At 37.3% G+C, this 27689-nt stretch overlaps 1 protein-coding gene across 9 annotated transcripts in view; it reads right to left on the bottom strand.

Moving 5' to 3' along the window:
- Nucleotides 1-222: 222 nt before the first annotated feature.
- Nucleotides 223-27689, bottom strand: part of CASK (calcium/calmodulin dependent serine protein kinase) — a 425447-nt gene continuing 397980 nt past the window's right edge. For 7 of the 9 annotated variants that reach the window (XM_077817582.1, XM_077817549.1, XM_077817538.1 and 4 more), the window contains 8 exons: nt 26801-26836; nt 21079-21275; nt 19995-20110; nt 14899-14979; nt 14709-14789; nt 10787-10989; nt 8463-8546; nt 223-1591 (listed from right to left, as the gene is read on the bottom strand). In XM_077817582.1, the coding sequence (XP_077673708.1) occupies nt 1415-1591; nt 8463-8546; nt 10787-10989; nt 14709-14789; nt 14899-14979; nt 19995-20110; nt 21079-21275; nt 26801-26836 (975 nt within the window). In that variant the 3' untranslated portion in view covers nt 223-1414. The remainder of the gene's footprint in view (nt 1592-8462; nt 8547-10786; nt 10990-14708; nt 14790-14898; nt 14980-19994; nt 20111-21078; nt 21276-26800; nt 26837-27689) is intronic. The other 2 variants (XM_077817556.1, XM_077817532.1) reach the window with 1 other exon arrangement.

Below are 27689 nucleotides of genomic sequence, written 5' to 3' on the forward strand. Positions count from 1 at the left end.
GCTTTCTTGGGCTTTGCTCTTGCTCATAAATTGGTCAAGCTGTGTTTATGAAGTTTATGTGCTCAGCAGAGTCCCATGATAGACTTGAATTCACATCAGAGCCTTTGATTAATTTAAGTATGGTCAAGAAAGATTTCTTAAAATCTAAGAGTGAGCTGACTGTTTTCAGAACTACTTGAAGAAATCTATGATGAAATGAAGGACCCAAAGGCATTTAATCGTTGAACACATAAAAGGAAGTATATTTAAAATAAAAAAAATTGGTCAGACTGTAGAGTCAGTTACCATTTTTAAGGAATTTACAGGGCTGTTGTAGATGAGTCTTTTGGAATAGCCAGTTTATCGCATTGCCTAAACTGGTTTCTTCATTGCACAGGATTTTCTCTTAAAATGTGTGCATTTTTTAAACAATTACATACATATTAAAAATCAGCATTTCTTTGCTTAAACTTAATTAAAACGTTAATACTCTCAGACAACACAGATCTGAAATGGTGAAACCAGTAATTTCCCCCGCCCACCTTACAACAAATTAAATTGAGACAAAATTACAAACACATTTCACTACATGATTATTATTAATAAAAATCAGTTTTTTTTATAAAGTTGCCCAAAATGCAAGGGATGTGCATAGGTTTACAACTTAGTCATAATAATATTTTATTTTATTCCCTTGGGTACGTTTTCCCAAGAACGGAATGTATTTTGCTGTAGATTACAGGTTTTTTTTCAACACAGATACACCAACGGCATGAACGCTTGCGACTGTCCACATGCATTAAGGGTCAAGACCCAATTTCAAATCTCTAAAAGGTTTACAGAGTTCTTCAAAGAGACAGTATCACATTATCTGGATGTTACATAAAAGTACTATTCTAAAAAAAAGGAGCAAAGAAAGGCCTTTAAAATTTATGAATTTGTTTTGTAATCACTAGACTAATTATTTCAAATAAATAAAGGAAAGCAAGTTATCCCAATCCATAAAATCAGACTCTAAACAGAATGTAGTGTTCCACCCCCAAGTTAAGGTAACAGAATCATTTATTATTATTAAAATAGATTATAGAAAGCAGCATCTATTTTGTGCAGTTTTCAGGGGCCTTTGAAATAAAAAGCTATGATTTCCAAAAATATAACATTCCAAAGGATTGAATAATACATATATTGAAACATACATTTTATTAAAGTTTAGGAGAACTGATTAAAAAAAGATACTGTCTCTTTAAATTAGTGTTTAATTTTTTTCTCCTCCTATCTATTAGGACATGACAATAATTATAAATTTAGGTCACACTACATCTAGGTAGTCTCTAGGGGCCAAGATCTGTTGACACAAGGTCAATAACAAAGAGGTTTTCCATGTATGAGGTGGTTCCCAGTATTGATAAAATTCTTCAGTTATCTGGTGAAAGGCCTAATAGACCCAGGAGACTGGAACCCACTGTGATGCTGTACAAACAAGCTCAATGGCTTCCTCCAAATGCCTGATTGTTTCATCAATTTCATTGTTGATAATTGTTAGATCAAAGTAGTGTGCATATGTTCTCTGTAAGATTTCAGATTCCTTTTGCAGGCGCTGAAGAGATTCATCCTGCACAATGATTGGAAAAGAAAGCAAGAGAGATATATTAGATTCTTTTGTTCAGTTTTCTGTTTGTTGGTTACGGAGAAGGAAACAGCAAAAATAAAACCTAATCTAAGGATTCATGAATTACTTATGCCCCCACATAACGTCGAATTCCATGCATGTTACAAGGAAGAAATTGTAACTTGCCTCACCCTTGTAACTTTACACAAAATCATAATCCATCAACGGAGGTTACTCAAGACACATCAGGACACTTATCTAATTTGTGGGAAGGGTTAAACAGACATGGGCTAGCGCATAAGGATTACAAAAAATAAAAGTAAGAACCAGTACAAACATGGGAAGAGTGTCAGTTCATGAATGAAAACATATCCAATTGACAAATACAAGCTGTTTGGCATCTATCCAGACATCGATATGGGAAGCATGACAGGATGAATTTTCAAGTTTCAGCTCTTTTTGGACAATTTCTGTAATGTCTATTACTACTCAGCATCAGTCTTCGAGTTTCACTTCCTTTTACTTTAATAAATATTTACTATGAACAGTCTTAGGAAACTCTCACTCTATTACTTTCTAATTTCTCTTTCATTATAACCCTATTCTAACATCTTATGGTCTATCGAGACTGTATTCTAATTCTAAATTCTACTGGTGCAATTCAAGCCCACCAAGAATAGCTGCACCAGTTTTACCACCTCCACCTCTTCTGGGAGTTGTCTTGGGAACCTGCCCTAAATTGAGGCCAGGTTATCATATATGGCCTTTGGAATCATATTTTGTGGGTGCTCCTGCCATGCTCCTCCAAGGCCAGCACTGCTCACATTCTGGGCTTCCAAATGGAGCAGGGTTGCAGGGGGCTTGTTCTATGGATGACTCTCTCCCTCCGCCTGCTGCCTCGGTTCTGTGGTGAGAATGAATGATGGGAGTTTAAACTCTCTTCTCACAATTCCCTAGGGATACTAGAAGATCATCTGAAATCTCCCACAAGCCACTGCTTCTAGGAACTGTGGAATAGGTGCCCAGGAGGCAGTGCAAATGAAATATCATTGCACAGTGCAATATGGAAATGGGACAAAACTACTCCCCAAACAATATGGCCAGTGTGGTCATGCTGCATTGTTAGAACCTACCCTGGTGTTATCCCACCAGTTCAATTAGCCATGGTTCAGTTCTCTATGTACCAAGAGATGCAGCTCAGCACTCCTGTGCTATAAAGCACAGAGCAGCACTGAGTGGTCTTTTTACTTGAACTTATATGGGTCACAACATTTGATTTCCAGAGTCTTCATATTACGAGGTCAACTGGGTTCCCTTTCTTCAACTGACCAAGTACCTGGGATTGCACTGTATAAAAAAAGATGTGGAAGCTGCACCTTTTGGGGCATCCGAAAATCAGCATTCAGTGGGAGAAAACTGGAATGAGGCACTTTTCCTTTCCTGTACCATGAAACTAACCATTTCCTTGAGTACAATTCTAGATCCTGATAGGAGCTGCTGCTTTCCTGAAGCATTTCAAACTGTACAGTCCCCAGTAGTCAACAGAAGGTGACTCACTCTCTCCATATTTGAAAACTACATTCAAACATAAATGTAGCCAAGTGCTCCTCACACAGACGTGTACAGAGAATGTCCTTTTAAGGACTATTATGCATCCAAACAAGCACATGAGGCTTCTGTGAAAAACAATGATATGTGCAGATTTGTCCTATGCTATTCTCAAGTCAACTACTGATAAAGAGAGACCTTAGATTGTGCTAAATACACCACTGGGACATTCCCCTAAAATAACAGCAACCATGGCAAATTCCTCAACTATCATAAATTACCATAGCTCAACTGACTTCAACAGAGCTCCAATGATTTCTGCAAAAAGAAAAGGAGTACTTGTGGCACCTTAGAGACTAACACATTTCTTTGCGCATAAGCTTATACTCAAATAAACTTGTTAGTCTCTAAGGTGCCATAAGTACTCCTTTTCTTTTTGCCGACACAGACTAACATGGCTGCTACTCTAAAACCTGTCAATGATTTCTATCAGCTAAGGATCTGACCCCTTGTGTTTGATCTACAAAGTGAAAAATTATATTTGTACAAGTGCTACTTTTTTTTGCACTTTCAAGATATCTAATTAATTTTATGTCTGTAACCTCAATGTTATTAAAAATATAAAGTACTAGACACTGTATATTTCAAATGAGTATAATAAACCTGAAGCCACTGGACTAATACTGTATGTCAGAATATAAAAGGTTTTAGAACTTGGGAGACAAATGTAGGTTTTCACAGTCAGTTTCATGCCTGTGTCAGCAATACGCAATACATTTATGGATATAAACTTTTTTATTTACACTTCCTATTTAATAATGATAAATTAGGACAGACAATAGAAATCTGCAGGGAATCTGTAAAAGGAAAAGAAAATGAGGAAAAGAAAATAGGAAAAGAATGAGAAGAGTTGTTCTCAAATCTTTACTTCTACTTGGCTCTGGCCCTAGATTTTGCAAAAACAAAGAGGGTATTTCAAAAATATCTATTAGATTCTAACATTTAACTGTCGTCGTTGTTCCTGAGTAATATTTTATAGACAACAAAGGAGACTGCATTTTGGGAGACCTACACTACTTACACTTACCCCCATGGAAATGTAAAATGTTACTTCTACCTACTTCTGGGGGAATTCTGTGCCAAAAAATTAAAAATTCTGCAGCAAAAAAATTAAAAATTCTAGGCACAATATTATAAAATTCTGCATATTTTATTTGTCAAAATAATGTAATATAATCACTTTGGTTTCAATTATTTCGGTAATTTATTTCAACTACAATACAATGGATGGAGAATTGAAGTGGGGAGCATGGGAGGAAATTCCCAAACCCCCTTGCCTAACAGTAATGTGACTAGGTTTGACCCTTTATTTCTAGTTATTAGTCAACAAACATATGCAGCCATACGCTCAGTGTTACAACATAGGCAACTGAAGAGTAAGTGAAGGCTGGAGAATCAAACTCACAATTTATATTGACTACTGACCATCTCCAGAAAGGTCAGTAGGAAACAGTTTATTGAGCACATTCTGATAGGAAATTTTTTCGGTCCAAAAATTTAGAATAGTTCTAATCTCTAAAGCACCATAAGCATTTATAAGGCCATACTGTCCTTTACACCACTCTGGCAATGTAAAGGAGCTATTAAACATTTACACTTGTTTTATACTCCTGGGGGAATTCACAAAGAGAATGGGAACAATTCACTAAGCAGGCAGGCTGCTACATTCTGCTCTGCCTGATGGGACAGTGCCTGTCCCATGCCTACCTCCTCAGAAACACCCTGAAGCCCTGCCCCTCCAAGCCAAGCATAATGCAATAGCAAGCGAGAGAGACAGAGTGTCTCTCTCTTTCACACACATGACTCTACAGCCCCCCTGCCTTGTCAGTGATTTACATCTCTGCTGGCTGCTCCAGGTGCCCGAACCAATCTGCCTGCTCTGCCGGGGAGGGGAGGATGATTGCTTTTGCAGATTCCCTTTGCTTCCCTGTCAGAAGTCATTTTTCTGCAGGGAAGAAAAGAAATCTGTGGGGGACATGAATTCTGCACATGTGCAGTGATGCTGAATTCCCCCAGGAGTACTTTTTCTCCTACATTCTTGAGAACAATAGTAAGTCTTTTACATTATTGAATTAAAGATTGGCCTGAGCTGCAAAATTCTGAAGTGGGTCCAAACTTCCTCAAAGTTTGGGGAGGAGGAGCCAGATCAAGGTTTTTGGTTTGGGCCCACCTCTAATTTGAATATATGACAGAATTATCTCTGATCTGCATAGTCCAAATTTACAGCACTATTTGTGCACTTGTCCTTTAAAAAAAACCTGAATATCAGAACGCAAGATATATATATATAGCCACACTGGATAACAGCTTTCGCTAAATGTTTCTGGTAAGGTGATTAGCAGTTAAAGGATTTATGTCACTTAGCATGTAAGTGGCCATAATCAGGCTTCAAAGCTGACATCCCATTAAGACCTCTCTTTACATATTGAAGGTTAGCTTGGCAACCAGCCCGGGTATCATTTTTTGTTTTTAAATTAAAATTTTAAAACTAGAGATCTGCAAGGACATTTGAAATCTCTAAAATTTGTATTTTTAACAGGCAGTAACACATTTCAGGCCATGCATTTCTGGGGATTACTACATGTTTTGTGGTTGACGATAGCAAGCATTTGGCTTTGTGCTTCATAAAACCACCAGAACCATGCAATATTTACCCAGAAAGGCACTGTATTTTGTGTCTTTATTCAGTCACAGTGGGATCCCTGTAAATTGGAGATACTGCACATGCATTCTACAGTCGGTTAAAATGGCTCAACCGTGCATTGCAGGATAAGGCTGTTTGAACCGTGTCAACCACAAAGTCATAATGTGCATTTCCTAGAGTAGGAATAAAAGTCTCTGGGTTCACTTGTTTTTAAGGCTATCCTTTTAACTTTTTTCTTTTTGCCAGTGAATAATCCTTTCATTTGAATGAGCTTTAGCACAGATGTCTGAGGTCTTTATTACTTTATACTTTTATTCTAATGGCAAAAGTAATGTTGAGTGGGAACAAGGATGTCTACGTTCTAAATCTATTAAAATAATTAGGATTGCATCTTATCAGGTTCTAGCCGGTACTTACAGGCAATTTTCTGCACCATTTTGGCAGCTATGTAAAATGAATACGAACGCAGGAAAATGAAAAGAAAGGCAAAGATGATAATTCAAGAAAAAACATAAGGAAAAAAGACAGTCATTTACAGATGTGTTTGCTTCAGGTGTTTGTAAAAATGAAACAAAGCAGGATAAACAGGTCAAGAGAAAGGGCTATTCTTTATGCAAATGAATCTTTTGTAAAAGTAAAAATGAATGAGAAATATGAAGTATGCACACAAAAACCCAGTTTGCTGAGACTCATCATACCACAGCTTCCATTTCCTCTCATGCAGCATAATAGATCCAGGTGAGTAGGACCCAGATTGCATTAGTGTCCACTCTTATTGTTTTTTAAAGTGAGTGTTAGTGGTTCACAGACAGTGACAGTTTTAGCAAATATCCAAAACATTAAAGCATGACTCCGATTTTGCAACGGAGTCCACCTGGATGAATTTTTATGCCACACAGATCAAATTGCAGGATCTGGGCCATAAAAACTAAACACAGCACAAGAGCATAATAATGAGGCTAAATATTTGAACCCTAAACCTTTTTTGGTTTAACTTCCCCTACGTCTTCCATCCCAATGAAGGAAAAAAAGCCCAATCTTGCATGTGCTCACACTGTAGCTCAGTACATCCCCAAACAGCAATTTACTTTCTCATATTAACCCTCCCAGTTCTCCCCCATCTCACATTCTACAACATGAACTTCTGAATGGTCAAAAGAGAAGTACCACTGGTATTTCAGAGTAGGAGATTTGAAACAACACATTGGAACAATCAGATAATTCTGTAATACCTTTGGGCCAAAAGACACATGGATTTTTTTTTAAAAGGCAAAAATAGTACTGAAGATCTTCAGGGGCTTTTGTGCATTTACAGTGAGTTGTACAACAGCTCCAGCTAAAATAATCAGAAAAGTTGCATAACAATCCAGGACCTATTCTTGCGCTCTTGAGCTCCCCGCCCTAAACAGTTATGCAATCTGCTGTGCAAAAGAATATCTACCATTACAGGGGACTAAGATGCAGCATTTTAATATTTGTCCATATAAATTTACAGTAAATGATAACATCAGCAATGTTTCAGAGGAATGATCACTACATCATTTTAATATAGCTAAAATCAGAATGTTCTGAGACATCTTCATTTCCGTGTTTGGGTAACTTAACAGTTGAAAAACAAAAAGGTTTTGTTTTCCTTTTTTTTTTTTCATAATTTTCTTGCCATTTTACTAATTATTTATGGTATTTGTGTTTGAACATCTTTATCCTTTATGGCCCATCATTTATCTGCAAGAATCTGTAGTGAAGTCCTAATTCTATATTTGTGTTATTACACACATTATGTCTGGGGAAGCCAACTGTTGCTACAAACACAGGATTATCACTTCCCTGCAGGATCAAAGAGATGGAAGAGGGATTTGCTACAAAGAGAAAGTTCTTATTCAGATACATTTAACACCTTTCTAGAGTGAAAAAAAAGGAAGGAACTGGTTATAAATGTTTTGTTTGTTCTGGTTTAAGCTAAATCCTGAGAAATCCTTACATAAACTCTCTTTGAACATGAACACTTAACATTTTCTCACAAGCAGGTATCCGTTCCATTTTTGTTCACAATCCCGAGCATCACAATGTTATTTGAATTTAATAAGCCAGTTTCTGGTATATAGCTTTGGGATTTCTTTTCTCAAAGATGAAACTTAGTAGCAGCTTCCTTCCTCCTTCTACTTGGGGAGGAAAGAGTGAAGTACATTGAATGACTCAGAAAATGGAAATTCTTGGACAGCTGACCAATTAGTTGGCTCAATGGCCATAGCAAGGATTTTGGAAACAATTATTTTAGGTAGGGAGGAAATAAAACTGAACAATATATTTTAAAAGGATATCAAATGATCAGTACTGATCTATATTTCAGCTGATGTTAAAGTTGTCATGTGAAGAGCTAAGAGTACTATGAAGTGCTTCCCTAGTAGTGACAGTGCATGGATCCTTGCAGCTCAAGTTTATATTTAAACGTAGGAAAAATCATCTGTTATTCAGTAAAATCATCTCAATCTTAACTTCAGTGGTGTTCTGACCCCACTATAAAAGATAACTGGTCAGTTAAAATGTTGATCTTATTCACATACTGAATTATCCCTTTAATTGTGTCTCCTGATAAAAACATTTACCTGTAATAAGCCTTACCTCATTAATGCCTGGGGTAATCGTAGGTGCAGCAATAAAAACAACAAAAGGAGCAAACTCTGCAGTTCTCAGGACCTTCAGTGCCTACGTAAAAAACATTAAATACTTGAGAAGAAGAACAAATCAATCAACAGGATACAAGTTTAAATATACAAACAGAAGGAAGAACTAACAAGACTCTAGATCAGTTTTAAAATATAACCAAGAAATATTAAGAACTAAGACCCTGATCCTGGAAAGACTTACAGATATGCGTAAGTTTACAGTCCCATTTACTCCACTAAGTCTTTGCAAGATTGGGGCCCAAATTGTAAGTTCATCAGCATAAAGAATTGCCATGGTATTGAAAGCATCCAAGATTTCATAGGCAGGATATTTTTCCTACAGAAAACACTAAAAATCAGTTTATATTTATGCTGAAAAATTTGCATTAGCTAGAAAAACTTTTGCTATGGTATTCTAAATGGGTCAAAATATAAATTGTACTTTATAGTAAACGCTGACTAAAATATCATAACAAAACATTTTCTGGTTGCGAATATTGCTCAACCTACAGATAAAAACTTACTTTTATTTTTGCTGAAGCAAAAATGTTCTGATGTGAAAACTATGAAGCTTTCAAAACGTGAGGGCACTGAAAATACTAATAATTCAATAATCATAAACTGAGACCAAGCACCCTGCTAGAGAAGCTCCAAGCTACCTCTAAGCAGAAGGGAAATGTAAAGACAATGCTTATGATTAACCTGACTCAAACAGTAATGATTTATGAGTGACATAGGTAGTTCCACAAATGAGTCCCTCCACCTCGCCTGATCCAGACTGAAACTTGGGATAGGTAGGTAGCAAGCAAACATAACCTAGCTGATCTCAACTGTCTGGGCAGAATGTAGAGTGAAAGACACTTATATTCCACTTCAAAGCAGTACAAAGAGGTCCTTTTTTAAAAACTAGCCTGACAGCCAGCTGAGTTTATGTCCCTCTCTGCTGCTTGAAATCCACTTTCAGATATCATCAGTTATGCATTGTTTCTACAGAAAAACATGGTTACATGAGTCAGGGAAGCTCACAGAACTGAGGATACCTGAACCTGGAATACAGAAACAGGTAATTAACTAGAACTGGGCTCATGGACAAATACTACCATAACTGTAACAAATTAGGTGAGTTGCATTATACAATGTAGTCAGACGTCTTATTTTTGTTCTGAAAGTCTCCACTTAGGTGAAACAAAGTCCATCAACTGCACTGTCCAGAACCAAACCTGTGATCTCATGAATCCAGCCACAAAAGAAGAGAAGAGCCAGTGTAGAGAAAACAGACAATATTGGTCACGACTAGTTAATTTTGCTCACAGGGGGATGAGCCCTGCAAACCAAAGCAATGGCTGGTGAGAAAGAATGCAGAGAGGTCATGACCCAGGGAAAATAACTGTCAGACTTGTCTTCTGGGCTCAACAGCTCATATTTTTAATTGGCTCCTGAAAGTTATTTCAGGACTGGTCTCTTTTTTCCCCATGTCCTTTAACCTGCTTGAATATGAATTCAAAGGCACCACAGCTAAAAATAAAACATATAAATACTCGGCCATCAACTGAAATTCATATCAACGTGGGAGATTCCAAAGGAAATTAGTCTAAATGTTCCATTTAGGATTTTATATCAAAATTGCAACACTGTGAATAAAGTATTCATATTCTTTGAGTTTGTGAATTTACCTACTCACTGATGCTATTATAACACACACAGACATTAATAAATATAGCTATAGCCATTCTATAGGCAACACCTTCCTATAGCATCAGTGATGATAGAGAATGTTACTTCTGAGACTGCTGACCCAGTAACAGCAGGGAAGTAGGGGACACTCAGGACAATGCAGAACAAAATTCCCTCCTGGGTGTGCTATCAAAGTGAAATCTAGGGCTGAACATATTAATACGTTACAGCTGGCTGGCACAGACAATCAGCTGCTTCAATGGACAGCAAAGTGCAGTGAACAATAATGTAACAATAATTTCCCTTATTATATTAAAGTGTGCAGTAAGCAGATTTTCATAGCAGTACTGGTACCTTGCCAAACCAAATGGTGAGCTCATTTCTACTTCTTAGTTTTACCCTAATGATCAGTAGAAGATGATTTCATACACTGAAGTCCCTGTGTGGAACCATTGCCCCACATACTAAAAACTTTTCACATTAAATGTATGATGAGTTACATGTCTTAAATTCTAAGGTCAAAAAATGACTGGCGATAGAATGTAACAAAATAAAATTCAGGTGTCTCTGATAAGCTTTGCATTTTTATACATTTCCAATAAGTACCTGAGGTTCTACGTCAAGTATTGCAATTAGTCCCTGTTCATGGATCTTCCGTATTGTTTCCAGTTTTGTCCCATACATTGCATCCTCATGGCTGCCATATTCCAAGTATTCATTGTTGGATATATCCTGCATCATTTGGTCATGCGATACAAAGTAATAATTCTTTCCATTTTCTTCATCTTTCTTGGGAGGTCTGGTTGTGTCTGAAATGTCAAGGAATACAAAAGAACACAATCTAAATTTTAATTTTTGTTGACCTAGTAATAGTTATTCATGTAACAACCCATTGCCCAAACTGTTCTAAATCTTGATTATATTTTTTATATTTTCAAAGTTTTATTCACTTGCTGAACCAAGAATTACATTAACCATCTATTATTTTAAATGATTCTTTTAAACTTCAAAGGTGCAGGGAGAGGACATTCTGTAAGGTGTGTGTCCCCATCCCATTTCTGAATAATTGCTAGCACAGAATGGTGATTAGTTTGGCAGAAGACACTAGTAATTCAATTGACTTTGGAGCTTGTATCACAACTATGCGTAGGCCTCAAGCACAGGGAAGAGAAAGGGATTTTGAAATCCTCCAAGCCTTCCTCCGTCCTTGGTGAATAAACCCTCCTGATAGACACTTGCATATTCAACCCCCAGTGACTCTTGTCTGCCTTCAATTCCCTCCTCAAACCTTGATAAATTCTGAAAGAGGTCTCCAGTGCACTCCCTCCTACCTGTCCTGTCTCAATATAATCTTGGGCTTCAAGGCATCATTCTGACTCTCCACCTGTAAGGCCTTGGCCCCATCTTCCCAAAATTTCCTCACCACCTCTCATCCTCCCACACTTCCTCTCTCCTCTAGTTCCCTTTCCTCAATCTTGTATCCTTTGGTACTATAGACGGAAGCTGTAGTTAAGGTTGCCCAACCCTGTTTTCAATCGCTTTTAATTTTTATTTATTTATTTATTTTTAAACAACCATTTAGATCAGAAGCTCTCATATCTCTATGCTTTGGAACAGGGACATGAAATTTGGCAGGGGGTGGGGTCACCCTAATGTCAGGGATGTGTCTTTTGGTGTATTCATGACAATTCACCCAAATATGGCCAAGTTAGAAGCCTCTGAAAAAAAATCACAGTAACACCTCTCTTCCGAGCCTGTGTGAAGAGTTTGGTAGCTAGATTCTCCACTGAGCTTGCTCTAGCACAGGGCTGTAGGGTCTGTGCAGAACTTTCACTGCAATTGGTTCTCCCAGCTGCCAGGGGCTGTTGGGCAAAGGAATGTGGGGAGAGAAGAGCGTGACGCTGGTAAACCAGGTGCTAGCAATTGCCAAGGCTGTAGGTGTCAACTGAGTACTGAAATTCATAACTGGAAACCAGATCAGCTCACCCATAGGTCAATATTGTTCAAAGTAGGTGTTAGACTTGTAAAGATGTCCATAAGTTGCTAAATACATTAATGTAACTTATAATGGCTGTATCCCATGCTATAAGAAATATGCAAGTTTTGTTTTATAATTGGAAAAATGCCTGCTTTGAACTTGTGAACTTAGGCAGGAAGAAGAGTGGCTCCCCTTCCCATCAAGAAGGACTATCAAAACTAAATGGGCCAATGTAGGACAAAAACTTTGTTGACTGCTCAATCCACCCATGAAGTTAAGTGCAGGAGCAATCATCCCAGTGGTTTGAACTCTGGGGGAAGTGCATATAAAGATGCTTACAAGAAGAAATAGCTTTCTCTTTGCTGTTTGGACTCTCACAAGGGCTGGAGCTAAGAAGTAAGAACAGAGATCCCCACGGTCAAGCTGGGTTAGCCCTAAAAGACATTCAGTGGACAGATTACAACATCTCTGTCACCTTTCAGAACCACAGATTGTAACTCATTTGTGCTTATATGTTGCCTACTTTAACCTGTAAATAACTCTCTCGTTTCTTTTTCCTAGTTAATAAATCCTTAGTTAGTTCACTGTAAGACTGGCTACCAGTGTTGTTTTTGGTGTGAGATCTAAGGTGCAAATTGATCTGAGGGTAAAGTGACTGGTAGGGTGACCAGATGTCCTGATTTTATAGGGACACTCCTGATTTTTGGGTCTTTTTCTTATATTGGCTCCTATTATCCCCCACTCCCGTCCCGATTTTTCACACTTGCTGTCTGGTAACCCTAGTGACTGGTCTCTTGGGACTGGCAACAAAACCTGAATATTTTGTGATTTTTGATGTACGTGACCATTTATCACTAAGTCCAGCTTGCCTGGGTGGCAAGATAGACTGGAGTGGCCAAGGGTGACCCCATGGTAAGATTTTTACAGTGATCCACAAGCTCACATTTGCTACTGTGTTGGTGAAATCTAATTACAGAACATACCACCAGTTGGGGTGTCTGGCCCGCTTTCTGACAGTCTGCCCTGAGGCTGGCACTCATGGTTGTGAACCACTCCAGACAGCGTGACAGAAGGATTTTTAGGAGTCATAACCATATACATAGTAGTTTAAACCATGACCATGGATCAATTTGCCAGAGCGAGAGAGCGAGCGTGCGTATAGGAGAAAAGGAGGGGGCCTCGGATAGAGCCATGAATGTCAGCATGATTGCAGTGTAGAGAAAAAGGAGCTGCCCAGGGAGAGGCTTATTGAATAGTCAGAAAATTACAAGCATACGAACAGAATCCCAAAAGTCACAGGTGGAGAGTGAGTGGTAAGAGAGGAATTAACTGATTGCTGAAAGCAGCCGGGAGAGAGAGAAGCCCTTAAAATTGGCAATGAGAGGGTCATTAGTGACCTTAGTAAAAATGACTTCAGTGAAAAGCATAGGGTGGAAGCCATAACGAAGGGGTTCTAAGAGGGAGTTTAGTGGGGAAGCAATTGAGGCAGTGGGAGTAACCAACACAATCAAGGATTTTGTGGGCAAAGAAGAACTTTTCTTAAACCCATATGATTTTTCTGTGTCCGCCAGCACAGACAGGTTCTAAAAATTAACACCGAGGGCTCCATTAACTACAAAAACAACTAACTTCCCATAACTACAACTCATCTAACCTTAATTATAAAACAAAAAGCTAACAAGATATAAATCTGTCTAGGTTCTTATGCCACAACCATCACTGTCATGTCTGAGCACCCATGAAGGGGATCTGTTGGGTTCTGTGGCCCTTCACACCAATGAAGAGAGTGGAACTGGGGACATCTAGCTGGTGGAGGTGTTTATGCCCCTGGTCTCAGAACGCTGAATTTGAGGAATAAATGTGTGCTCCCCAGTAGTTAATTACACTGCAGAGGGTTCTGTGGCTCCTGCGGCAGGGCATCCAAACCCTATAGTGGGGATCTGTGGCAGCAAGGTCATGAAGGAGAATCAGGGATTTTGGTAACAATTTATTTGCAAACAGTAAAATGAACTGCGCTTTGCTCTTAACCTCTGGATAATTCTGGATAATTCTCTCTGGATAATTCTACGGGAACTTAAAGTAACAGTCCTCAAGGCTGTATAGAGTAATGTAAAACAGTTAAATAAGGTAAATGTATAGAATGTTTAATCGAAATCCAATTTACATTTCTTTTCATGGGAATTTTGTGACCTGAAGACCTTCTCCTGTCTTGACTGATCCAGACACAAACTAAATACTTAAAAGATAATATATGTGAATAAAGTGACTGTTAGGTTTAAACCTTAAAATGCCAAACATCTGGGGGAAGGTTTTATGTGAATAGTATGAAAATGTTCCAAATGAAAGGGATGCTGTATATATTTAGGTGCAAAAATTGATGGTATTTTTCCATACCACATCCTCCTTCTCCTCCCCAGTATTATGATTCAACCACCATTAACTTATACTTAAGCTTTAACAGAGTACAATTACACATGCAACAGTGAACTGGGCATATCATCATATAGGTAATGCATATAATTTTGTGCTATATTTAACATTGCTACTTACGTGGAATAGGGTATGCAAATCTGTCTGGGTGTTTTGTGATGAGTGTATTTTTTATATGTCTTCTTCCAACACCATGTGCACCTAATTCACAACACGAAGAGGAAATTTATATTCATCACCATTAAGAGATTCAAAACATACTGTTAAAATTACTGTTCTGTTTAGAATGATACGGTATACTCAAAATTACCTAGTAAGACTAGTGTTTTCCTTTTGAATGCTGGCAGTTTTACTACTTCTTCATACGTGACGAGATCTAATTGATCAAATACTAAAACAACACAAAATAGAAAGATAAGAGAAAAACGTGTATGAAGTGAGTTAAGAAATAGATTTTCATTTATGCCAAACTGTAATTTTAGTAATATTAAATGTACATTCCAAAACCATATTTCTAAAAAATATAAACTGACCATACTGAAATGTATTTTAACTAGACATTTTATGGTTGCAAGTTTAATAAAAACATTCATTTTTAAGTCCACAAAAATGGTTAAAAACGTACTAACATTCAAAGCTATTGAACGGCTCAGAACAGCTTGCATGTCATTTCATGCAGCATTCAGCAGATCATCAAAACTAGTTAAAATGGCATGCTATCACATTTTTTGCATGCCTAGGAAATTAGCAGTACTAAATAAAGTATACAGACAGTGACCAACATTAATACAATATGAGAACATCTATTTACACTAAAGGTAGAGGCTACTTTTAGTAATCATGTTTTATCAGAGAATTATGAGAAATGCATAAGCAAGTAGCTTGAATTTAGGTTTTGTGGTTTTCTTTTTAAACAACTACCATGTTAATTATAAGTAGAGTTCTCTTCAAACACATGCTATTTTTATTCACATGCTTTTAAAACTTTTGACACTGAATGAAGATTTGCAACAAAAAGTGATGACATTTCTGCACAAGAAAGAACCTCTACCATATTGCGGGCATATTTATTTTTTTAAAAAAAATCTCATGTTAGTAAAATCTTAATTTAACTGCAATGTATATTTTCTGCAGCGCCTATTCTGATCATTGTCAATTGCCAAGGTACAGTATGTGTGTCAAATCAAGTTTTCTCCACTAAAATAATGCTGTTCCTCCTTATAGCCAATAATAGAATATTTGTGGTAACACAATCATTTCAGTAAAATTCTAATGAAGGAATGAGGCAGGAGGCTGCTAATTATAAAGAAGAATGCTTTAATTTAGAGATAAAGATTGTGGCAATCAGCAATTACGAAAAAGAAGGGGGATCCATTCTAATAAGAATTACCAGTATTACAATCGTGGTCTTAAAAAGGAAGGAAGGAAAGAAGCCTACTATATTATGGCTTTAATGAATCCTAGTAGTCATTGCAGTAATGTAGCTTGCAATTCAGATCCATTTAATGTACTTAGAAACCTTTGTACAACTACTTCAACACACTGTTGGTCACACTGTAAACTGGTCAGTTTAGTTATTTAAGACTTCTTAACTTAGAAAATATATGGATTTGCAAACTTGTTAGTCTGTCAGAAAACCTTCCGAATTCAATTTAAAGAAAAATATCTCCCTCAAAGTTTCTCCAAATATTAAAATGTACTTTTAGAGGAAGGTTCTGGCTATATTTTTCTTCACTCCAAGAACCTACAAAGATGGAGTATGCTTCTGCTGTAACTTGAATTCATTTAAATTAGCTAACGAGTTTATTCAACATTAGGAAGAGCGGTGTATCTATTTTGTGCTAACCGGCTCTGCCACTTTAACTATCTAACCCTCAAATAACTCATCCCACTGGAAAAAAATCTAGCCTTTATTCTTCCTGAACTGAAATACGTATCAACAACAAACACCACAAACAAAGAACAAAAATGGTGCATATTCATGTCTTAACCACAAACTAGAAGCATGGAGAAGATATGCTTTGGTCTGAACGGGATTACCTAATGACTGTAGGGTTTCCATACACAAGTGGAAAATGATTTTTTGTACACAAGATATGAGGAATACAGGGACACATTTAAAAACAACTTTTAATGTTTCTGTGCAACTAGCTAATAAAGAAAAGGAGTTATTTGAAAGGAAACAGTAAGAAGCAAATAAAGAGGCATTGTCACTTGACAGGTTACTTACATGCACAGAGGCCATTGGGAGTAAGACAGCATGAAAAATGTACAGGGGTCATTGAGATATGGCTTGTAATATATTAGTAAAATAAAAAGTATATGCACAAAATAAACTTTCCCATGCAATATTCTAAACACAAGGCAAATAAATAACATTAAGAAATGATAAATGCATTTTATAAAAGCTTGGCAGTATTCTAATAGTCATTATTTTATGCATACTGTGAAGCATAACTTAAAATCTGAGGAATGACATTTTACGAAGTCCTGCAATAGCATTTCTGCAAAAAAATAAAAAAAATATTTTTTTTCCCCAATACATTTCAATATCACTATAACGTATCTTATAACACACCTGAAAATGGTAACTGAATCTAATAAAGACAAACTATTAAGTAATGTTAATTTTGGTTGATTTAAAACAGACTTTTGAAAGATCTGGCATGTTCTTATTGTACACTGTTTGAGGACTTGGCCCAAGACTTGAGAACTGATTAAGGACAAAAGTGAGGTGTGACAGCAATTATCTTTGCAGCAAAGGGGAAAATTCTGTCTTTTTTAATATAATAAGCAATTACGCTATTTTCTCCATGGCTTCATAAATTGTTTGATTTGCAAAGCAATCTGGTGACAAGCGCTGCTGATATCCTGGAAAATCACACCAAAATCTAAGCTATTTTCCTAAATATTTAGAAACCATACATTTTTAGTTGCCTGCAAGGCTGTTGTACCAACTACATTCCAGCACCCTTTTCTCTTCCATAAAATAGTAGCATGGGAAAATACTCAGAATGCTTAAGACTTAAAATATATGTATGTTAAAAATTTCCTGTGAATGCTCCTACAACAAAGAGGAGCAAATTCTACCTTGGGATGCTTTTGTGTGACTCCCTCTATGGAGTTTGAATTAGATTCCTTAGATTCAAACTAACTCCGCTGTTTTTTGTTCCTAGTAAGATCCAAAACAAGAAAGAGCCTATTTTCCAGTTCCGGGGCAGATGTTGCTAAAATCTTGTGAAAACAGCCAGTTTGTGACATCATGACTCAAAACGGTGGAAATCTCCAAACAGATGATCTTGTAAAATTTCTACCTTTCAAGATGAGAAATCTCACAGAACCATGACTGCCATTTGGGGCCCAAATCTTATAAGAACTGCTGATAAGATTCTGGCAACCACACATCCAAACCCTAATTGTTCATTAGCCACACACTATAACCTTATCTTGTTATGAAGATGAACAATTTATCCTTGGCCTATTGGTACTCAGAGGATACGAGCAGGAACATAGGTTAAATACAAACTATTATAACTCTGCTCACTTTCACAAGGCTATATACACCTCAGGAAATCAATCTAATCATATACAAGAAAAAGAATACTGTAATATTTGAGGGTAGCTCTATTCAGTACTGCATTTACCAAACTTAATTATGTCTTATAGGTGTAGTATTATTTTTGGTGCCCTGCAATCTCCTGCATTAGATAATTTATTTCTCTAAATCAAAGACACTAAAACTGAATCAAGATTTCCAAACAGATCCTAATTAGAACCCATAGTCCAATTAGCCCATTGTTTCTGGGCATATGTACCAATGGTACTATGTCAAGGATACCCTTTTTTTTTAACCTGTGTTTGTGATGATGATCTTCTATTTTTATTTTTATATTTTGTGAGAAATATGGTGCTCTTGGAGGTGAGAGGCTAACAGCACTGGCCATAGGAGTAAAACAGGCAAGCACTATGCAAGCCAGCACACCTCCATCGTAACCTGAAATATCTCTGCTATATCAAGTCACTAGGAAAGTCTGGCATGTATTTCTCATTCTCTCTAGTTTTCTTTTTAATTTCTGTAAGATGGTTGTAACACTATTTTAATTAAATGCAAATGTTAAAACGGTAAGAGTAACTCAAATCAATAAAAGAAATGAAATTAAAAGATTTTCAACCTGTATTCATCTGGTCTTTTAATGCTTAGGTACAGTACAACAAGGGTTTCGGAACGAGTGGTTTTATCTTTAGTACCATATCTTCTACTAGAGGGCCAGTAGGACATCAGCTGTACTGACATGGCAATTGACATTACACTGTGACTAATCTTTTGAGAAAACTGAAAGCTTCCACTGACACTGTAATGGGCTTTTTCTGCTTTGGACACCAGAGGGTCACAACTGGAAAAGCTGCAGTTAATGTAAAACATAAAGACACTTCACTATAAAATGTTGGAGATATGTATCCTGTGGTTCTGATAAAATCTTAATAGCTCTAATGACAAGAGTATCATAATGTATTACCATCATAGTTTGCAACGTAAATAAAAATGCAGTAAAAATAGATTAAACATATTGACTGTTTTAAATTTTTTTAAAATAGCAAGATACTTCAAATCCACATAAAGAACTACTGGCTTGATCCAACTCTCATTGAAGTTATTGAGAGATTTGCTGGATCAGGCCCTCTGAGTCTGCAAAATTTCAGTTTTCAAAATTTTTCAAAGTCTATCAAAACACTTTTAATTTTTTTTACCATTCTAGATAGAATACAGTCCTCAGAACTCAGCCAACTGCAGGCATTAAGGGAATAACTCCAAGAATTTGTCTAATTTCAGCCAAATGCAATCAAGGTTATATATGTTTAAAGCTGAATCTACGATATAACTTGAGAACAGAGCAGAAGTTATGTTATTCTATTGGAAGTTTAACTGTGAAATCACACTTTTTAACTTCATAGTGCCATTTATTCTTCTTTCAGCTGTAAAGCTTCAAGAAAACACCCTTTTGCAAATGATCTCTATTGACAAGAATGTCTAGACGCGGCAGAGTCCTCTGTAGACAGGAAGTATAGTATGGTATAAAACACTTTATACAGATTACTAAAGTTATATCTCATTAGCTTCCACAGTTCCTTGAAATACCGAAACCAGAGCAGTACAATACTACTGTTGGATATGTTATAGTGAATTAATCTTGTTGCAGATTTGTTGGATTCAATCTTATTGGTTAAACTATAAGTTTAAATAGTGGACAGAGAATCAGGATAGAACTGCTGGTATAGCTACAGATTTACTTAACTTTTCCTATATAACTCACTAGATTCATGGCAGTGCCAGCTGGCAAACAACAAACGAGGTTTGGCTGGCAAAGCAATTTTTAACCCGGTCTCAAAGACCCTTGCTTCTCATACCTGCATTGTGCTTTGCCAAGTATTTGTCTTTGTACTGCTTCTTTTTCTTTCCAAACCAAGTACAGCTGGCCTGCTGCTCCTGTTTGGTCTTCTCCATGGCAATACAAGCTACTCGCCTGGCATGTGAAGGGGAAAAAATAACTAATTAGCTTGTTGTTACGGACAACCTACTACAGTATCCATTGTTCACTGAAGTATTAACTCTTCTATTATAAACATGTATTTAAAAGGACATGTGATACTTCAAAAAGAAGGCTGTTTTAATTTACGAGTGTAGAGCAAGACTTCTCAAAACTTTCTTCTATTAAAGATGTTCAGTTACAGAGATGAATATTAATACATATATTTTATAGGTGCATTGCTATCAGGACTGTTCTTAGAGCTCACAGCCCAGGAGAAAGAGGGGACTAAGATGGCTTTAAACCACATTTGTGTCCCTGATGCTAGGCTGCTTCAGGGTCTGCAGATGTCCCTGGCATAATTTAGACAGGAGCGAAGACCTGGGTAAGATACAGCAGTCTCCTGGGGCTGCCCTATAGGCTGCAGTGCCAGCCAAAATCTCCACACTGCTGCATGTTGCACCCCCACCCCACCCCCATACCACTCCCAACCCAGCATGCCCTCTATACCAATAGTTCTCAACCAGGGGTACACAAAGGTCTTCCTTGGGGTACATCAACTCAGCTAGATATTTGTCTAGTTTTACATCAGGCTACATAAAAAGCACTAGTGAAGTCAGTACAAACTAAAGTTTCATACAGACAATGGCTTGTTTACACTGCTCTATATACCATACACTGACATGGAAGTACAATATTTATATTCCAATTGATTTATTTTATAAGTACATGGTAAAAACGAGAGAGTAAGCAATTTTTCAGTAATAGTGTGCTGTGACACTTTTGTGTTTTTATGTCTGATTTTGTAAGGAAGTAGTTTTTAAGTGAAGTGATACTCAGGGTATGCAAGACAAATCAGACTCCTGAAAGGGGAACAGTAGTCTGGAAAGGTTGAGAACACTGCTCTATACCAAGGTAAATATGACAAGGATAAATTCATTTTTATAGAAAACCAAAAAACATACCATTCTTGAAGCTCAGGAGAAGGAATGAGACCGGCAGTACCATTTTTGGAGTTCTCTAGTTTACCCTGCCACCAATTGTGATCATCTTTGCTAATGATCTGGATAATGTCTCCAACTCTAAATCTGATGCCAGCTTCTTTGCAGGGGATGAGGTCGTCCTTTGCTGGATCATATTCAAATTGTGCTCTTACATATATCTATAAAACAGGAGTTTGTAAAGAACATTGCCATATTACCACTCATTGGTATTAAGTATAGTAGGTGAAAATTTGATCTGCACCTCTAGCTACCACACACTGTATGCTTACAAGCAGAAGAAACAATGATGAAAACATAAGTGACAGCTGAAAACAATGGAGACAATGTGATGTTACCTTTAATACTGGTGACATACTGTAAAATCTAAGAGTAACAGCAAATGTTCGCATTCTGTGTGGAATCTTATCTACAAATCTTTAATATAGATTTTGGTGTTACTGAAAATTTAAAACTAAAATCTAAATTTGTATATTATTAGCAGTCATTTAAAATTACACGTTGAAAGTCAGTACCACATTTCATGGCTTGAACTGTACTTTACCTTCAACAAAAGCTACATAACACATTTTCAAGTTGGATTATATTTTAATGATTTTGATGGTAAGAAGTATTACTATATAATTATCAGTATTCCTTTAGACTAAACCAAATTCTCACTAGACATAATAAGAAACCCAGTATAGTCCCTATTAAATATATTTGCTTTGGTGGAATCTAGGTAATCTCTGTATAGTTTAAATTAGTGCAAATCCATTCTCAGTTGTATATACACTCATAGGCACCAATAATGATAGGCAATTGCAGTTCTTTCAATACCAGTTTCTTACTTTGTGTGTCATCCTAGAACAATGGTATTAAAATGAATAGTCTGAAAAGAGTATGCTTTCAGGAGCACACACAGCAGACATGAAGTTTTTAACTGTTCTGTTTTAAATAATATAAGGCTTTGCATTTATGTAGTGCCATGAATCAGAGGATCTCAAAGGTGTTAAATGTCCTGACTAAGGTCACACAAAACATCTGTGACAGAACTGAGAATAGAAAACAGATATCCTAACTTCCAAAGTTACATTAGTGATACAAGAAAAGGAGTACTAGTGGCACCTTAGAGACTAACAAATTTATTCGAGCATAAGCTTTTGTGAGCTACAGCTCACTTCATCGGATGAGATGTGATGGTTTGGGAAATTTGTCAATGTACGCCTTTATGAATTCTCATTGATTTTATGAACTCTATGTATAACTAACCCTCAACATAGATTGAATCAGCTACTCGTTGACAGGAACCATGTCAAATACCATGCACCCTGACAAGAAGGACAATGAATATGCTAAAGAGACTGGCCAAGCTAAAGGAAACTGCTGATCTCAGGTTGTCTGCAGTGGGAGGCTGGAGCAATGGAATCCCCAGGAGAAAGGCAGAACAAAGGAAGAGGCATTAGAAGCTGCTGCTAAAAAGACACACGCTCTCTCAGCTAGAGAGAACCTTTTGACTGCCGTAATTGTTGTGAGGCAGAGAGAAAAAACTGCAGACTGAGAATGGGGAAAGGAGACTCTTAAGACCCTGAAAGGACTGACCAAAACCCTACAGGGTGCTTGGAGTGGTGAGGAAACTGGAGAGAGGGCTTTTGCATGCAAGGTTTGCTGTGGTTTGAAAGAAGTGGATTCTTGTATAGCAGCAGCCGCTGCCACATTCCAGGCTTTTCATCAGTGGTTTCTGTGGAGAAGCTGGGACATCAGGCTTATTACGAAGCTGTGGATCTACAGGATTATGATTATGCCAACTGTACCATATAGCAATGAAACATGGGCACCAAGGAAGGCTGAAGAGTGATGATTGATGTTTTTACTTCTTCTTGTCTTCAACAGCTGATCCATATTAAGTGGCAGGACAATTTTAGCAACGAGGATATTCGTGGCTGACCCCCACAATCACCTCCATCAGCACTGGTTTAATTCTGGCAGCTTTCTTGGTATAGACATATTATTAAGATGGAAGACCAATGAATTATGAAGTGTGGTTACTAAGGAATGCTGTTACACGGCTGACAATTATGTGGTCGTTAAGCATTTCAATGGCACGGCAAGATTGCCAGTGACGGAAAACAGATGCAACATCCAGCTGGATTGTCTTAAGGACCTAGCTAGAGATCAGTCTGGTTGGCACTCAATATGTAAGGAGGCTATGTCCCTTTGGGATTTGCAATGGTTGTGGTGATGATGGTTTGTTACTTGTGTACGGATCTGTAAATCTCTACGCTTTCCTTAGGAATAATGCATGTGTTTTTAAGAAGTTACTCTGAAAAGCCTCTGGGTTGCTTGTTAAAACTGTCACATGTTCCTGAAGGGTTAAACTAAACCAGAGTATCCATGAGGGTGGGGCTCTGAAAAAGATAATGAGGAGACCTGGGTACAGAACTGGTCTAGGGACCTAGGGCAGTGGGGTCCCACTTCTGACAAGGGGTACTAGACAGGGAAACTGTATCCCCAGAGAAAGCCTGAGAGGCTAGAGACAGTGCTTGGATGCTGCTCTACCTCAGAAGGCTTAGTAGCATGCAGGATCCAGAATTTGGATCCAAACTCAGCAGCCTGGTGAATGTCCAACAGGGGACGCGCTACCAGGTCTGTGACACCATCCGTTCCCTCATTTAAAATTTGATTATAGTCAGAAAAGTGACTGTAAAAACAGCACTGTGAAATTTTGTGTTTATTGGCACAATACCACCTTCCACATCAAATGTGCTTGGTTTGCCAGTAAGATATTTTTCCCTAACTGGAAGCCTTGAAGACTCAGCCTGGGATCTTTATGGCTCTTGCAGACTCACTAGTAAGAAAAATTCTACAATTGGAACTTAGTTAACAATTCTGTTGGTGCCATATAACCCAGAAAAAGATATAGCTCAGTCTGTGATAGCTCTATTGGCTCTGCAATACAAAGTTAATAGGTGTTTTTGGTCAGAAAAGTAAGCAGATATGTCTCTGGATACACACAGTAAAGAGGAGCTGTTTGTACACAGACACTTTTCTGACCACAATTTGCTCTGCTTGCTTTAAATCATATGTATTTTAAATAAATGATTGGAAGACAGAGCAATATATTTTACTTACATTTATAAACACTTATCCACCTTACTTCCTTTCAAATTCAGCTCCAATAAATCTCTAACTGTTTAGTAATAGCACCCGGATCCTAAGCATTATGGCACTACAGAACTAACCCAATTCTTTTTCTCAACAATGTTTCTACCATATGCTTGGCTGCAATCTTAATATCGTCAGTCACCGCCCTTCATACCTGAAATCTATTTAAAATGATAGCACCCGATGACAGGTGCCAGAGTAGAAGGCCGGATTTTCAATATTTTAAAATCTTATCCTCATTGCCATTGACTCTGTGTGATCTTGGGTAAGTCACCTATTTTCTTTCCTCAATGGACACATCTGTAAAATGGGGATTTAAAAACACTTTCATTGCTTTTTACTAATTTGTTTTTTGTGATTTGATTATTATTGCAGTCACCCTTGCCTTTCCCCATCTCTGGTACAAACAGGCTAGAATAGCGATCAATATTTTGTACCCCTAGAAGTTCCTCCTTTCTTTTCCCTCTTACTTCTAGTATGATTCTTCCCTATGCACTATGTCTCCATCCAGAGACTGCTGTGGCCCTTTAAGGAAAAGTTTGGACTTCTTTAAATACATCTTAGGAGCCCTACAAAAACCTAGAATGGGTCCAACTCCATTCTGGGCCCATGGTGATTCTTCCACTGTCCTGGCCAAACTGATGGACACTAAGAAAAATACTTCAAGGGAAGGAAAGCAAAAAAGTCAGTTGAATACAGAGTCTTAAAGGGTGTTTCACAGAGCATCTGTACGACTAGACTCTGGCTGCCTGGGACCTCTAGAGAACAAAAGGAAACTGCAGGACTTCAAAAACGGGAAACAAAAGGAAAGTAACCCATTGCTTGAACAGGTCCCCCTGCTGACTGAGCCTGATAAAAAAAGACCTTTACAAAATCTGTTCATCCTGAAGTGCCTTGAATTTCATAGTTATAATGATATTCCTTGTAAATTATTTCCAAATCTTTGCATTGTTAGCGCTAGGGATTGAATCTCTAGTTCAGTTTCAGAGGAAGTTTCCCCTTCCTCAGAGGCAGACCTTGGAAAGGTTGGGCCTACAAGAAGTCACTGATGAAGATGGATCTGGGGCTTCTTGTGCTACAAGATGGCATAGCAGCTGAAACAAAGAAAAGTTCCTTGAAACTGCAGAGGAGAATCATTAGGAAGCATTTGCAGAAACCTTAAAGAAGTTTCTTGGAATTTTCTTGGGAGGGAAAAGTCCTGCTTTGGCCTATGAAACTATGTAAGACTGTTTTACTTCAGGCCAAGATCATAAGGCCAAGAAGCGACTGAAAAATCCCTTGAGTGCCTTATGTTAAAAAAAAAATTAAATAATCAAGGGCCTCCTGGCTCTTCCTGCTCTTCTGACCCAAGATGCACTTCTGAGAGAGAACCTGCACCAACAGCTGAGCTCCTTTTCCCTCTCTGCTGGTGGTGAAGGATGGTTTCACATGTCACCTGGCTCCAATGCAGCCAGGGCCCTCTGCTCCCTCTACCCGCAAAAAAGCAGGGGCTGCTATTAGTAGGCCAGATTCTGCCATACTTACTCACTCAGAGTACTGCTTTGTTCCATAAACAGCCAAGAAAGGTCCTATCCAAAGAGCCTAAAAGCAGAATCTGGCCCAAAGAAGACACCTGTCACTGAGGACAAAGTGCTGCTGGAGCGATGCAAACATTGCAGCATGTATTTCAAATAGATGCATTCACATAATACACATAAACTCAGGTGCATATTATATATATAAAATGTAATTACTTGTGTTTGGATATTTACACACCCTCAAATATCTAACTAAACCAAGGTGCTCTGTAAGCACTACAGGAAAAATGAAGATGGACTGTAATTCAGTTTACAGAGATAAGAGCTAAACATTACACAAATCTTTGAAAAGAGATCAGAAACAAAAATAATCTCTTTCCCTTAAATGCTTTGTGAAATTTGCTCAAAATTTTCCAGAAGAAATCTGCACCGTGGAATGAAATGTGGTGCATGAAATTTGCAGCGTGCTGGTTTTGGTGAAGCTAGAGTATGGGGTTGTAAATTAGCCTTATAAATGGGATGATAACTTCAGATTTAGTGGCCCTTCATAAAAGTAATCCTTAGCATTTAGTAAACATTAATAACCAGTTATGAACTAAATTAAAATACTGAACAACTTTTAAAGTTTTCTCAGAATGAGGTTTTAAGTTATTTTAAGCTTCCTTTATTTGCCACAGTTTGATCTAAATTCCTGGCACAGCATAAAGCTGTACTTTATTCCAAAGTGAAAACCTGTGCAGGTTTCAAATTTGAACAGTGCTGTATGTATCTATGAATGTGTTCTTAATAATTAAAACGACACAGTCTGAAATTACAATGAACCTCCCAGTGTCTCTCACACACAAATAAATGGATGGAAAAAACATTACTGTGAATTAGCCATATACAATGAGTTAAAAACAAAATGGACGCATTCTTCAAGCTTAAATGTTATAGTCCAGCACATACAGAATGGAAAAAGGTAAGAAGGGGTTGGCTACTAGCAGCTAAGTTTAGAAAAGTTTCCATGGAGGATATCTATTCACCTGTCGTCCTTTTGGTTGTGTTGTTGATGGCAAGTCCTGCAGAACAAAGCCAACCCAGGAGAAGAAATTTTCATTTTACTTTTTTAGAGTATACAACATCATTTGTTAGTATAATTTGTTACATTACAGCAAAATGTTACATGTACATATGTATAAAACATTAACCCATTTCTTAGAAGTTCTTATTTCTTAAAGAAAATCAAACCCAGGCTGTTTAGCAGCAAGCTGAAGAAAGCAGGTAAAAGTTTAAGCAGATAGAAAATGTGCTTTTTTTTTTTATTTAAATAAATGATTCAGCATCTTCAACACAAAAGCACCTGCAAGTGAAAGAGGCTTTCTATAAGAATGCCTTTTTCAATTTAATAGATACTTAAATTGGATGTGTTTCTAGAAAATAGGAAATAGTTACAATAAATATTACTAAATTTTATCTTAGAAAGATATTAAATGTTAAATTGTGACCAGGAATAAATTTATGAGTGTGTCTATTATGTTGCAAGTTCAGTATTTTTCACAGAAATTTATTGAAGTTCTCCATCCACATAATTATCTTTCATTGTTATAATTAAAATACTTTACTTTGAAGCTAATCATTTCTAAACTATAATTTACTTTTAATAGTTGATGGAAAAGTTGCCCTGGTCTGGGTTTTTCAGATGATACACAATCCCATGAAGTGATGGCATTGTTGAAGTTACCAGAGTGCGCCTAACTGTGAGTGTCAGCAGCACTCTTACAGAAATCTTACAGAAGGAACTTGCAGATACAGATGCTTTGTAATGTTTTGCCATATAAATCACGACAGTGACAAATGATAAACAATACAAATTTCAACATCTATTGAGAAATATCTGAAATCAAGAGCACCTTCTACCTGGATACATGCTGA

The sequence above is a fragment of the Eretmochelys imbricata genome, chromosome 1 (genome assembly GCF_965152235.1).
Source record: "Eretmochelys imbricata isolate rEreImb1 chromosome 1, rEreImb1.hap1, whole genome shotgun sequence".
Lineage (NCBI taxonomy): Eukaryota > Metazoa > Chordata > Testudines > Cheloniidae > Eretmochelys > Eretmochelys imbricata.